Below are 12759 nucleotides of genomic sequence, written 5' to 3'. Positions count from 1 at the left end.
TCAACTTTAAAACAACCTGCTAACAGAAATTGATATTTTGCCAGACAATGGAATTTAAAAACATAGTAATACTTCAGTCAACAGATCAAAATGCCACCAAATCCATCCAATTACACAAAGCAGAGAGCATAACGAGTATATGACACAACAGGAACAAGAGTAAAGAGGAGCAGCCAACAATGCATCACAGCAACTGTGAACAAAGTCAAAATTTTAGCACAAGGGTACAAAAGTGAGACAGACAGATACATGTAAAATTGTAGCCAGTGCAGAATACATAAAGAATTGATCATTTTCTGAAATTCAACCTGATAATTACACAAAACACATTTTGCAAAAATAATACTTCTCACATGATTACACATTGATAAGACAGCAAGTTCATTTCTAACATCTCACCATTCAGATTTTTCAAAGCTCGTTCAGCGTCTCTCCTGTTCATATAAGCTACAAATCCGCAATTTCTCTCCCTGGCTCTTTCTTCTTCTGTTCTGGGCCACATAATTTTAACACTAGCCAAGGGACCAAAGCGTCCAAACTCTTGACACAGCATTTCTTCATTCATCTGTGTGTAAGAATGAAACATTTTATGTAAACCAACTAAATTTAGTGATTAGATGAAATAATTTGCTACAAAGCAGCAAAATAACTTCTCACCAGTATAAACCGTTCAGACCTATAAATTTAAATTAATTTATATTCATGCTCTGTGAGAATACAAGTATGTCATGCTAGATGTATTAAGTAGCTTCAAATAAACATTAAAGCTCCTTTGAAAGAATTCAGTAGTGTTCTTAAAATTAATTTGTCATTAACTCTTTTTAAAATGTACCGTTTCGTGAACTTGGACACAACTACTGTATTCTAGCAAAATTGTATATTCTTCAAGTTTATTCACCATCCCATGATTTTAGATAAAAAAAATTCATAAATGCTGGCTTGGTCAGAATTTGTTGCCATCCCTAAACATCCCATGTGGAGCTGTCCCAATGACCAAGAGTCTTTGCAGAGAGCACGTAAATAACCACATTGTTGTAGGTCTGGACTCAAACATGGGCCAGACCTCATATGGTTTATTCTTACTTGATTGAAGTTTCTGTTAGTAGTTTTTTAAAAATGAAATGCACTAGATACACATTACAATTACTAGTTTTTCATTTATTTATTTTAGTCAACATTTTAAATGTAAAGGCAGGCCCAATCCCAAGAAATGGAGCTCAAAGCAGGTGGACAGGCAGCAAACGGGGATAAATCAGCAGCAACAAGAGCTAACAAACCAAATGCAAGTGTTACACCCAACTGATGCAAATAAACATAACTGTACGTTTAGCACAGACCACTCAAATTCCAGAGAACCAGACTAAATCAATGGACAGGTTATATCAATACAGGTCTGACATGACTGTTTATTTTACCACACTAATATAATTTACTTCAGAATTCCCATTTAAAACTGTGCTTGACTCTTTGACAGGGTAACTAAGAACATTTTTTTTAATTACCTTCGGATTAATGTTACCAATATATAAATTAGTAGTAGTTGGATCGCCTGCATCATGAGAACCAGGAGTAAATTCCTCAAGTGCTAAAAGACAAAACAAATTAGTAAAATAAGATTGTATAAGAAAGAACGTTTAACACTTTGAAAAACGCTGTAGCAATAGTTACCATTTGTTTGCCTGTTTCTCCTCGAAGATTCAGCTGGAAAGAGACATAATATTTTGTTCAGTGTGTTTACTTTCAAAAAGGGCAAGACTTAAGGTACAAAACGTACTACAGCCACAAATCAACAGTACCTACCCCAAGATCAGGAAAACTATTTCATGCAAATATAAAGGAGACCCAAAACAGAATTCCAATGAACCAAACCACTTCCTCTTTATTCCTATGAACCAAACAACACTTGGATAAAATTCCACAGGCAAGTATAAACTGTGTTACAGTTTTTCCTGTGCTTGCTACACAATGTTATTCCACTGCCAAATGCATCAGCCAACTGACATTTGTATCATTGTATGTACACAAGTTTTAAAAATAACAGGAAGTATAATATTTTCTCACCAGCAAGTAAAAATGAACAAGATACAATTGACAAGTGAAGGCCACTAAAGTGACCATCAAGACAGCAAAAGAATTAATGTTATGCATGATAAATCGATAGGTAGGTGGAAATGTGGAAAAGAGTCCAAAACATTTATTAGGTTCAATGGCCTGTAACTATTCATAAATATTCTCCAATCAGAGAATCTGAATTGAAAACCAGGAGCTGTGGATTATTACACATAATCCAGCTGTGGATTATTACACTGCTTGCAGTGTTATATAATTTAAGATTATGTGTTCTTCTTGACTTTACACAGCACACTTGCCAAAGATATTTTGGAACACTTCAAATTTAGAATTAAAAATGAAATGAACTATTCATCAACAATTGGATATGAAGGTACTCTTTCATGTGTAAAAATTTGTGTCCACTAACCCTTTTGGCAGAATTTCAATAGGGTATGTTGAACAAAAAAAATCACAATCTTAAGGGATACTCAGAAGAGCTGCTCAACACTTAAGGTAGTAGCATTTTAAACTGCTCTCATGCACCTCCTAGTGTTTCAGTATAGAATGGCATTCAAAATAAAATACTATAATATTAAAGTAACTCAATGCTTCAATCAGCAAATCAAAGATAGCTACAAACGGACTTTTATTAAAAAGGGAGAATATGCCAATTTGCCAGAATGTACCACCATCAGACAAAATTTTCTTTCTGCTCCAGCACTTTCTTCATTAACTTCTTGGCATTATGTACTCAACTGTTATTTGTAAAATAAAAAAGTGGAATGTTATGTGGGACACTAAAGGAACAGTGTAAACTTTGATTAAAGTCTGATTTTTTTCTTAAAACATGCACTATCGTGGGGAGAATCTTTGTTTCCTGAATACTCACTAGAACATTTTCCAAGCTTAGTTTTAAATCACAATGGTTACTAGACAGTGGGAAAACAATTATAAAGTTAATTCAGATGTCATGTGACAACTTGGGAGAGTTAGCAACACTAAAAGGTAAAGTCACCACAGTTTTATCAATGGTGGGTGGTTGAACTGGAGGGTCACCACACCTCAGGTGAGAGAGAGAGAGAGAGATTGGGAAGAACAGTCCTTCATGGCAACTTCAGCCTATACAGGAATTGAACACATGCTGTTGATGCCACTCTGCATCACAAACCAACCATCCAGCCAACTGAGCTAAACCAACCCCCATCAACAACAATTAAACTGCATTGCTCCTGATTCACAGGCTTATATACTTATGGAACATAAAAAGATTGCAAGTCTGACTTAAAAGGACCCAAACCATTATTAAAAATCAGCCTTTTTAGATTGGCTTACAGTTCTGGTACAAGATTTTACTCACAAGAGCGGCGATTTTGTGTCGACTCTTCCGATGGCAGAGGCTCAAATCGACTAGGTCTGAAAGGAGCATCCTTACCCACTTTTGTTTTCTGCCGTTCATCACGTTCTTCTTGAATTCTAAAACCATATCCAAAGTATATTTTCCAAATAATGCTAATAGATTTAACTCTTCATTTAAGAAAGGATATCAAAACATCTTTTTTGAAATTGGCTAATGCTGACTTACTGTTTTAATTCCTCTTTGAATAACTCCAAGTTACTTTTTTTCTTCTCCTTTTCGCCCTTCTTTAAAGGCTAAAAGAATTCAAATAGTATTATTGAAATTGATTGAAAAATTCAATTGTAATTCAGAAGTCAGGAAATACATCTGCCTGCACGGGGTGATAAAATATGAAATACACAAAATGCATTAGATGCCAGCTAAATTAATTTTGATCCAGAGCTTGGTTGTTCAGAAAAGAGTATAACAAGACCTAGATTCAAGGAAAATGGAAGAAATTAAGGTATTAATCAGCAATGCTATCATGAAACGGCGAAACAGGTATGAGAGGCTGAATGTTTTCACCTGTTTGCAAGTGTGTTAGTCACAACTGAAAAAATACCACACTTTCTGAACAGTAAATGGGATCTTTTGCAACACCTATAGTAACCTAGCAGTGCCATACTACTAAACTTTCAGGTTCGCTCACGCATTCAATTTCTGAGGTAGGGTTTGAACCCACAACTTTTGAATTAATCCTAACTGGGAGATGGCAAAACCCTTTAACCACTGAATAAAGAATCAGTCTCTGCTTGTTTTAAAGATCAAAATAACATGTTTAAAGTGCTCCATGTTCAATGAATGACTTTCCACACAGAGGGATGTGGACAGGTTAATAGTGTGGGTAAAAACTTAGCAGATGGAATATGTGGGAAAATATAAGGTTATGCATTTTGACATGAAGAAATAGGGAAGTTGCATAATTACTGAAATGGAGAAATGTACAGCACAAAGAAATTTAGAAATCCTTGTGCATAAAACACAAAAAGCTAGCATACAAGTCCAGCAGGTAATAGTGCAGGCAAATGGACCGGTGGTCTTCATTCCAAAGGGAATGAAGCATAAAAATAGGAATGTTCTGCTAAAGTTATACAGGACATTAGTTACACCAAATTGAGCATACTGGTGAACAGTTTTGGTCCACTCATCTAAAGGAAAGATATACAGACATTGGCGTCTGTCCAGATAAGTTTTATTTGGCTGATACGCTGGCATGGAGAAATTTTCATATGAGATGAAATCATGTAGATTGGACAGTTGGGCCTGTACTCATTGGAATTTAGAATAATGAGGTGCAACCTTATTGAAACAAAGATGATTCTTATGGAGCTAGACAGGTTAGATGCAGAGAGGTTGTTTTCTAATGAGGGAGGCCAGGACCGAAGGGAAATTATCACATAATAGGGGTCACCCATTTAAGACAGTGATGAGAAGGAATTTCTTCTCAGGAGGGCAGTGAGTGATTCTGTGGTATTATTTATTGCAGCGTGATGCTGAGATTGGGTGTTAAGAATATTGAAGGCTGACATAGACAAGTTTTTGATTAGTATGGGAATCAAGGGTTATCAAAAAGGCAGTAAAGTGGAGTTGAAAATTATCAGCTCAGCCATGGTCTAATTAAATGGCAGAGCAGAACAGATGGACCAAGTGACCTATTCCTGTTCCTAAATCTTACGTCTTCTAAATGGACACTTTTGTCAGTTAGACGAGTTGAGAACACATGCACTTCAAACAGTGGTCAGTAAACATCCTGAATGATTTACTGCACTAACCAAGATAAATTAATCGAGTCAATACAGTAATCCAAGAAAGTCATTAAGTACATTTTGATTAACACTTTTAGTTTTTAAAGTTTCAGTTTAACTTGAGGGATTAGGCTAAAGATTTACTTCCAACCCCTCAACTAATACTGTCGTTTGAGGAAAGATTAGAAAGCATGTGGCAACATATCAAATCCAATAAATTTACACTTTTTAATTCCCATGAAAACTGTCTAACTTCTCCACCCTCCCTTAAAAAAAAAGCATCTTGTCTGCACTGGCCAACTGCAGAATGGTTGGATGAAAACTTGATGCAGGGACTAGTTTATAAATTATCTCTGTATAGGAGAATTCCAGTGTGATGACCCAGTTTATAGCATTATTGTAGTGTCATACAATCTGTAAAGATTATCTGGAGCTATGCACAGTTCCACATTCTGCAAACTTAGAAAAAAAATTAACTTATCAGGATTCATTAATTATACAATGATCAATATCAGATACTTACTGGCTTCTTGGGGTCTGATGTGAAAGATGGTGAAGATGATTTCTCTGGTACTAAACTCTTTACCTCTGGAACCCGTGTGGAAGGTTTATACAATTTTCCTTTCTGTTCCTCCAATCGTTCTTCTAAGTGTGAAAACAAAACCTTATGAAATAATTGCTAAGTTCAAATGTGGCACTGAATACAACTGCATCAGTTGATGATTGCCAGCTAACAAACTAGCATAAGTCATGATTATTTCATTTATTCATTTAGCAAATATAGAATTGCTGAACCAAACCTCATTTGTTGAGTTTAAGGTGATTAATCCACTGTTCAACCAGTAGGAGGGAAGGTCATCAATAACTGAAACATTGTTTGTGGGTCTCTCCACATGTGCATAATGTGCTTTTGACTGAAGCTACAACAATGGAGGTTGGCTACACAGAGGTCCTGTCATTTCATAAACCATGGTAGTTCAAAGTCTGCCATTTGACAAAGGGGATTTATCACAAGGAGCATGTCAGTGACTTTGTGTTTTCTGATTCCTTGGTCCAAAAATTATTTGCTGATAGGTTTAAAGGAAAGTTACTCTGCACTGGGTGTGGAGGTAGAAGGCAGACAACAGATGGACTGCACAGGTGATCATGGAGTCTGTCATTATCAAGTCCTGAGAAAAGGCTCTGTTGCCAGTAATAAGCCTGAGCAGGCAGAGTCTGTATATAAATAAGTGAATAAAAGCTGTGGGGAGGAATGAGAAATTTTTGTTGCTAGTTGTAGCATGTTGTGTCAGAATTTCATGACATACTACAGGTCATACATCACCTGGCTGGAGCATCTTAAAAAAACTGACCACAGCTCCTGACGAGACTCTAGTAATTTCAAACTTCAATTAAGTCAACATACATAATGCTTTTTAGAATTGTTGGAGGAGTAAGACAACTTGATAATTTGAGATTCCAAATGATTGAGAATTTTTTGTTTGTCTTTTCATAGGATGACTGGTACCCAGGTTTCCATCCTGATCAACTTGTACAAGGCAAGTCAACACAGAGCTCCAACAAATTAAATTTCCAGATCATCTTTTAACAGACAACTTGCCATACACTTTCTTTCTTACTGCACCTCCATTTTGTTCAGCTTGAACATGGATCACTAACAGGCTTCAATAGGAATAGAAGAACTTTAAAACAGGCAAATTTCAGATTACCCGCACAATCAGATAACAAATTATATCGTGCACTTCTCAGAGTCATTAAATCTTCAAAATCAGGGAGCTATGGACTTGAACCCCAAGATCCCTTTGTACATTAGTGCTGTCAGGATCCTGCCATTAACTGTATGCCAAGCATCGCAAGAACTAGAAACACAAGAGAAGTAGTAGTCCGTTCAACTTGTTGAGCCTTCCCTGCCATTTGATATGATCAAGACTGAGTAAACATCAATGCTTTTCACCCAGTTCATTCCCATCATCGTTCATGCCAATGGTAATCAGAGGTCTAACAACGTCTACCTTCCACATACACAAAGACTGACCTTCCGCAGCCCTCTAGGATAGATACTCCCAAAGGTTTATAACCCTGTGTGTAAATAAATCCCTCATCTCAGACACAAGCATTATAGGGCTATCTTTAAATTGGCCCTGCCCTGGTTCTAAACTTCCCAACCAGATGAAACATCTTACCTGCAACTAACCTGTATATTACTTTAGGTTTCAATGAGATCAACGACCATTTTTCAAACCTCCAGTGGATACAGCCCCAGTTTGCCCAACCTCACTTCAGAGGACAGTTTTACCAAACTGGGAACAAGTCTGGTAAACTTTTGTTGCACTCCGTCTATGGCAATATCGTCTTTCCTAGAATGAGGAGACACAGTACTCCAGGTGCAGTCTAACCAATTTCATATACAAACGAAGCAAAATTTCACTACTCCTATACTTTAATCCCCTTGCAAGAAATGATAATGTTCATTGGCCTTCCCAATAGTGTGCTGCACCTGCATGTTAGCCTTCATTGATTTATCAACAAGGTCACCATGGTCCCTTTCCACATTGACACTTTGCAACCTCCTTTATTTTAAGAAATACTCTGTATAACTGCTCCTCCTCCGAAGTGTCAATTATCTTAGTGTTTTAGAACCCAGGTCGAACATCACATACACACCTTACTGTCAACTAACTGCTAAATTCAGATTCCGCAGAGCAGCTTTGTGAAGCAGCTCCATGAAACTATGTGCCTCTCTCTCTCTCCAGGATGCAAGTTATTAAGTCTGGCTGGAGATATCCCTTCTCCTTGAAACTCTATTGATTATTAATTGGGATTTCTTTTAAAGATTATAAAATTGGTTAGAAGTTAAAATAAACTTGCAAACAACATCATAAACATTTCCAAAGCAAAGCTGGAATTAAATATCAGAAGAGTGAAAAGATCCTAAAACTCTTTGAACCCATTGAATGATCACATAAACCAAAACCACATTGTCTTTATCGGAATAAATTCTTACCTATATGGAAAAAAATTGGAGTTTTACCAGGGAAAAGAAGTTCAAGCCTTGACATCTGCATCGCAAAATAACCTACCCTAATTAGAGTCATAGAGATGTACAGCGTGGAAACAGACCCTTCAGTCCAACCCGTCCATGCCGACCAGATATCCCAACCCAATCTAGTCCCACCTGCCAGCACCCGGCCCATATCCCTCCAAACCCTTCCTATTCATATACCCATCCAAATGCCTTTTAAATGTTGCAATTATACCAGCCTCCACCACATCCTCTGGCAGCTCATTCCATACACGTACCACCCTCTGTGTGAAAAAGCTGCCCTTTAGGTCTCTTTTATATCTTTCCCCTCTCACCCTAAACCTATGCCCTCTAGTTCTGGAATCCCCAGGGAAAAGGCCTTGTCTATTTATCCTATCCATGCACCTCATAATTTTGTAAACCTCTATAAGGTCACCCCTCAGCCTCCGATGCTTCAGGGAAAACAGCCCCAGCCTGTTCAGCCTCTCCCCAAAGCTCAAATCCTCCAACCCTGGCAACATCCTTGGAAATCTTTTCTGAACCCTTTCAAGTTTCACAACATCTTTCCGATCGGAAGGAGACCAGAAATGCACACAATATTCCAATAGTGGTCTAACCAATGTCCTGCACAGCCGCAACATGACCTCCCAACCCCTGTACTCAATACTCTGATCAATAAAGGAAAGCATACCAAACGCCGCCTTCACTATCCTATCTACCTGCAACTCCACTTTCAAGGAGCTTTGAACTTGCACTCCAAGGTCTCTTTGTTCAGCAACACTCCCTAGGACCTTACCATTGAGTGTATAAGTCCTGCTAAGATTTACTTTGCCAAAATGCAGCACTTCGCATTTATCTGAATTAAACTCCATCTGCCACTTCTCAGCCCATTAGCCCATCTGATCAAGATCCTGTTGCAATCTAAGGTAGATCCTGTTGTAATCTGACTGTGAAAGGACTTCTTATATAGCCAATTTTAATAAAGTTGTATTTCACCTAAATCATTGAAAAACAATTTGCAGACAGTTCCTATACTCACCTCTTGTCGCATTTACGATGCCACCTCTAACAAACGCTTTTACTTTACTGGAGTCAGCACCCTCAAAGGAGGCCAAAAATTCCTCATATATTTCAGCAGCTGCCTTTTCATCTTCCTGAAGGAAAGTATTTAAGATTAGTCTCTTACATTTGTGACCTTATTTTTATTCACTGTTTCACAAAAAGTACACTTAAGATTATATAGCCAATAAGAAACATGCACTATTGGTTTCAATATTGGTATTTGACAGTGAATAGAATGAAATTCCTGAGGAAGTTGTGATGTGGGTACAATTACAACATTTAAAAGACATTTGGATAGGTACATAAATAGGAAACATTGGAGGGATATGGGCCAGGAGCAGGCAGGTGGGACTAGTTTAGTTTGGGATTAAGTTCCTCATTGGACTGGTCGGACCAAAGGGTCTGTTTGCATGCTGTATGATTCTACATATGCACATATACTTAAAACATGCAAAAATTAATGTAAAACAGAGAAAGAGGAAATCTAAAGATTTGTTTGAAAATGAAGAAAAAAGTACATGCATCATTTATTACATTATCCTTGCTATTAATACTATGAATACTTCTTTTAGATATCTAAAAAATTAGAAAGAGTCAAGAGTAGGCATTGGACCACTGGAAAACAAGGCTGCAGAAGCAGTAATGGGGAACAAAGAAATGACAGAGGAACTGAATAGATACTGTGCATCAGTTTTCACAGTGGAAGACACTAGCAACATACCAGAACTTCAAGACAGTCGGGCACAGGGGTGAGTCTACGTGTCACTAAGGAGAAGGTGCTGGGGAACTGAAGGTGGACTATACCTGTGACAATACTATGATGTATTTTGTCCTTTTTTTTGAAAAAGAAGAGAAATTGAGACAGAGATGCCGATCAGTTGCCCCAAAGCTAATAGACAACTTGCGAGGCCTTCGGCTTTGTTTTTAAAGTTGGAACAATAGAAGCAGCCTGAATGGGTTTCTATAGAACAGGATTTTTTTCAGTTTCAGCCTTCAGTAGCAGTTACTGTGGTCGTGAAACTGCATGTGGAAGCTCTTATTCCTCACTGCTACAGCTAAAAGCTGAGTTTCTCTTCCTGCCAGAATTGTATGTGAGACAATCTATTTTACTGAATTTGCCTTTGCCAAAGGCATGATATGGTATGTTACTAGATTGGAACAGTTAATTAGCAGTGATTAACATATATTATTTTGTTAAGCATCGATAATTAAAGTTAAGCCAATTCTTTTATTTTGTCTGTATTTTACATATAGTGTAAGAATAAAGCATGTTTTGTTTCAAGCCTAGTAGTCTGGCCAATCAAACTGCATTTGAAACACAATGCCTTACACTTACCTCTAAAATGAGAAAAGATTAGGGTCTAGGCTATCTTCTTACGATATTTCGAGGGGCTTTGCACTGTTCCATAACACACCCCAGAGTTCGGAGGGAGATAGCTGAGGAGATTGTAAAGGTGGTGATCTTTCAGGAATTACTGCAGTCAGGGTGGATCCCAGAGGACTGCAAAATGGTTAATGTAACACTTCCGTTTAAGAAGGGAGGGAGACAGAAGATAGGACACTGGAGGCCAGTTAGCCTGACCTCAGTTGTTGGTAAGATTTTAGAGTCCATTATTCAGGAAGGAGATTGCAGACTACTTGGAAGTGCATGGTAAAATAGGACTGAGTCAGCACAGCTTTGTCACGGGAAGGTCATACCTGACAAATCTGTTAGAATTCTTTGAAGAGATAATGACCAAATTAGACAAAGGAGAGCCAGGGACATGATCTAATTGAATTTCCGGAAAATCTTCACTAAGAGGCTGCATAGGAGGCTGCTAAATAAGGTCAGAGTCCATGGTTTTAGGGTTAAGGTACTGGCATGGATAGATGATAGGCTAACAAGCAAAAGACAGAGTAGGAAAAAAATGGGTCTTTTTCAGGATGGCAGCCAGTGGGTAATGGAGTTTTGCAGGGGTCTGTATTGGGATCACAACTATTCACTGTATGCATTGACAATCTGGATGAAGGAAGTCAGGGCGTTGTCGCTATGTTTTGCAGATGACACATAGATGGAGGGACAGTAATATTAAGGAAGTGGGAAGGCTGCAGAAGGACTTGGACAGGGTCAAAGAGCGAGCAGATGGAACACAATATGGGAAAATTAAGGTTATGCACCTTTGTAGAAACAATAGAAGTGTAGACTATTTTCTAAACAGGAAAAGGTTTTGGAAATCAGGAAGCACAAAAGGATATTGAAGTCCTTTTTCAGAATTCTCTTAAGGTGCACATGCAGATTCAGTTGGCAGGTGACAAATGCGAATGGAACTTTCATTTCAAGAGGGCTAGAATACAAGAGCAAGGATGTACTGCTGAGGCTGTACAAGTCTCAAATCAGATGCATTTGGAATACTATGAGTGGTTTTGGACCCTTGATCTAAGGAATGATGCGCTGGCCTTGGACAGGGTCCAGAGGAGGTCTGCATCAATGATGCCGGGCATGAAAGGGGCTTCTCATACGAATGGCGGTTGAGGACTATGGGTCGGTACTTAATGGAGTTTAGAAGGATGAGGGGGTATCTGATTGAAACTTACAGAATACTGACAGGCCAGGATAGAGTTTCATTTGCTTTGATTTACCATTGTCACATGTACAGAGATTCAGTGAAAAGTATTGTTTCTATACTGTATAGACAAATCACACCTTACATACATACATGAGGGTAATAGAATAGAATGCAGAATATATTTTACAGCTACAGAGAAGGTGCAGAGAAAGGTCAACTCTCATGTATGAGAGGTCCACTCAGAAGTCAGAGAACTGCAGGGAAGAAACTGCTCTTGAATCTGTTTGCACATATTTTGGTACGACAGAGTGTACATGGAGAAGATGTTTCCACTTGTAAAGGGACTGGGACCAGAGGGCACAGCCTCAGAGTGAAGGGATGACCCTTTAGGTGTGAGTTGAGGAGCAGTTTCTTCATTCAGCTAGAGGGAGGTGAATCTGTGAAACTCATGGCCTCCACTACCTTCTGTGGCAAAGTCATTGAGGGCACTTAAGGCAGAGCTAGATAACTTCTTGGTTAGTAAAGGGATGAAGGGTTACAGGGAAAAAGCAGGTGAATGGAGTTGAGAAACACGTCAGTCACAATCGAATGGCAGAGCAGACTCGATGAGCCAAATGGTCTAATTTTGCATCAATATCTTATAATCTTATGCTTGTTCCTTAACAGCGAACTAAAAAAATACAACAACTGGAGCCATGTAGACCTAAGTACCCAGACCTGTGCCTAATTAGATGATCCTGGTTTGAATGGAGTTTTGGTGAAAAAAAATATTTTCCATCAACTTGTTTGGACACATTATGACAATCCTAGACTTCCAAACTAGATGCAGGGACACAACTACAATGCTCACAGACTGATTTGTTTCTGCAAACTCCTTGCTTACAGATTTATTTATCAGGATTGTGGAGGTTTGAACAAAAAAAAGTACAATCACTG

General features: G+C 38.2%; 1 protein-coding gene across 6 annotated transcripts in view; it reads right to left on the bottom strand.

Moving 5' to 3' along the window:
- LOC140478693 (U2 snRNP-associated SURP motif-containing protein-like) overlaps positions 1-12759 on the bottom strand; it is an 83622-nt gene that overhangs the window by 53666 nt on the left and 17197 nt on the right. For 5 of the 6 annotated variants that reach the window (XM_072571989.1, XM_072571988.1, XM_072571992.1 and 2 more), the window contains 7 exons: positions 9255-9369; positions 5717-5838; positions 3635-3702; positions 3410-3525; positions 1669-1701; positions 1503-1585; positions 400-565 (listed from right to left, as the gene is read on the bottom strand). In XM_072571989.1, the coding sequence (XP_072428090.1) occupies positions 400-565; positions 1503-1585; positions 1669-1701; positions 3410-3525; positions 3635-3702; positions 5717-5838; positions 9255-9369 (703 nt within the window). The remainder of the gene's footprint in view (positions 1-399; positions 566-1502; positions 1586-1668; positions 1702-3409; positions 3526-3634; positions 3703-5716; positions 5839-9254; positions 9370-12759) is intronic. The other variant, XM_072571993.1, reaches the window with a different exon arrangement.

This window comes from Chiloscyllium punctatum, chromosome 6 (genome assembly GCF_047496795.1).
Source record: "Chiloscyllium punctatum isolate Juve2018m chromosome 6, sChiPun1.3, whole genome shotgun sequence".
Taxonomy (NCBI): Eukaryota; Metazoa; Chordata; class Chondrichthyes; order Orectolobiformes; family Hemiscylliidae; genus Chiloscyllium; species Chiloscyllium punctatum.
This window is presented reverse-complemented; position numbering and strand designations above follow the sequence as displayed.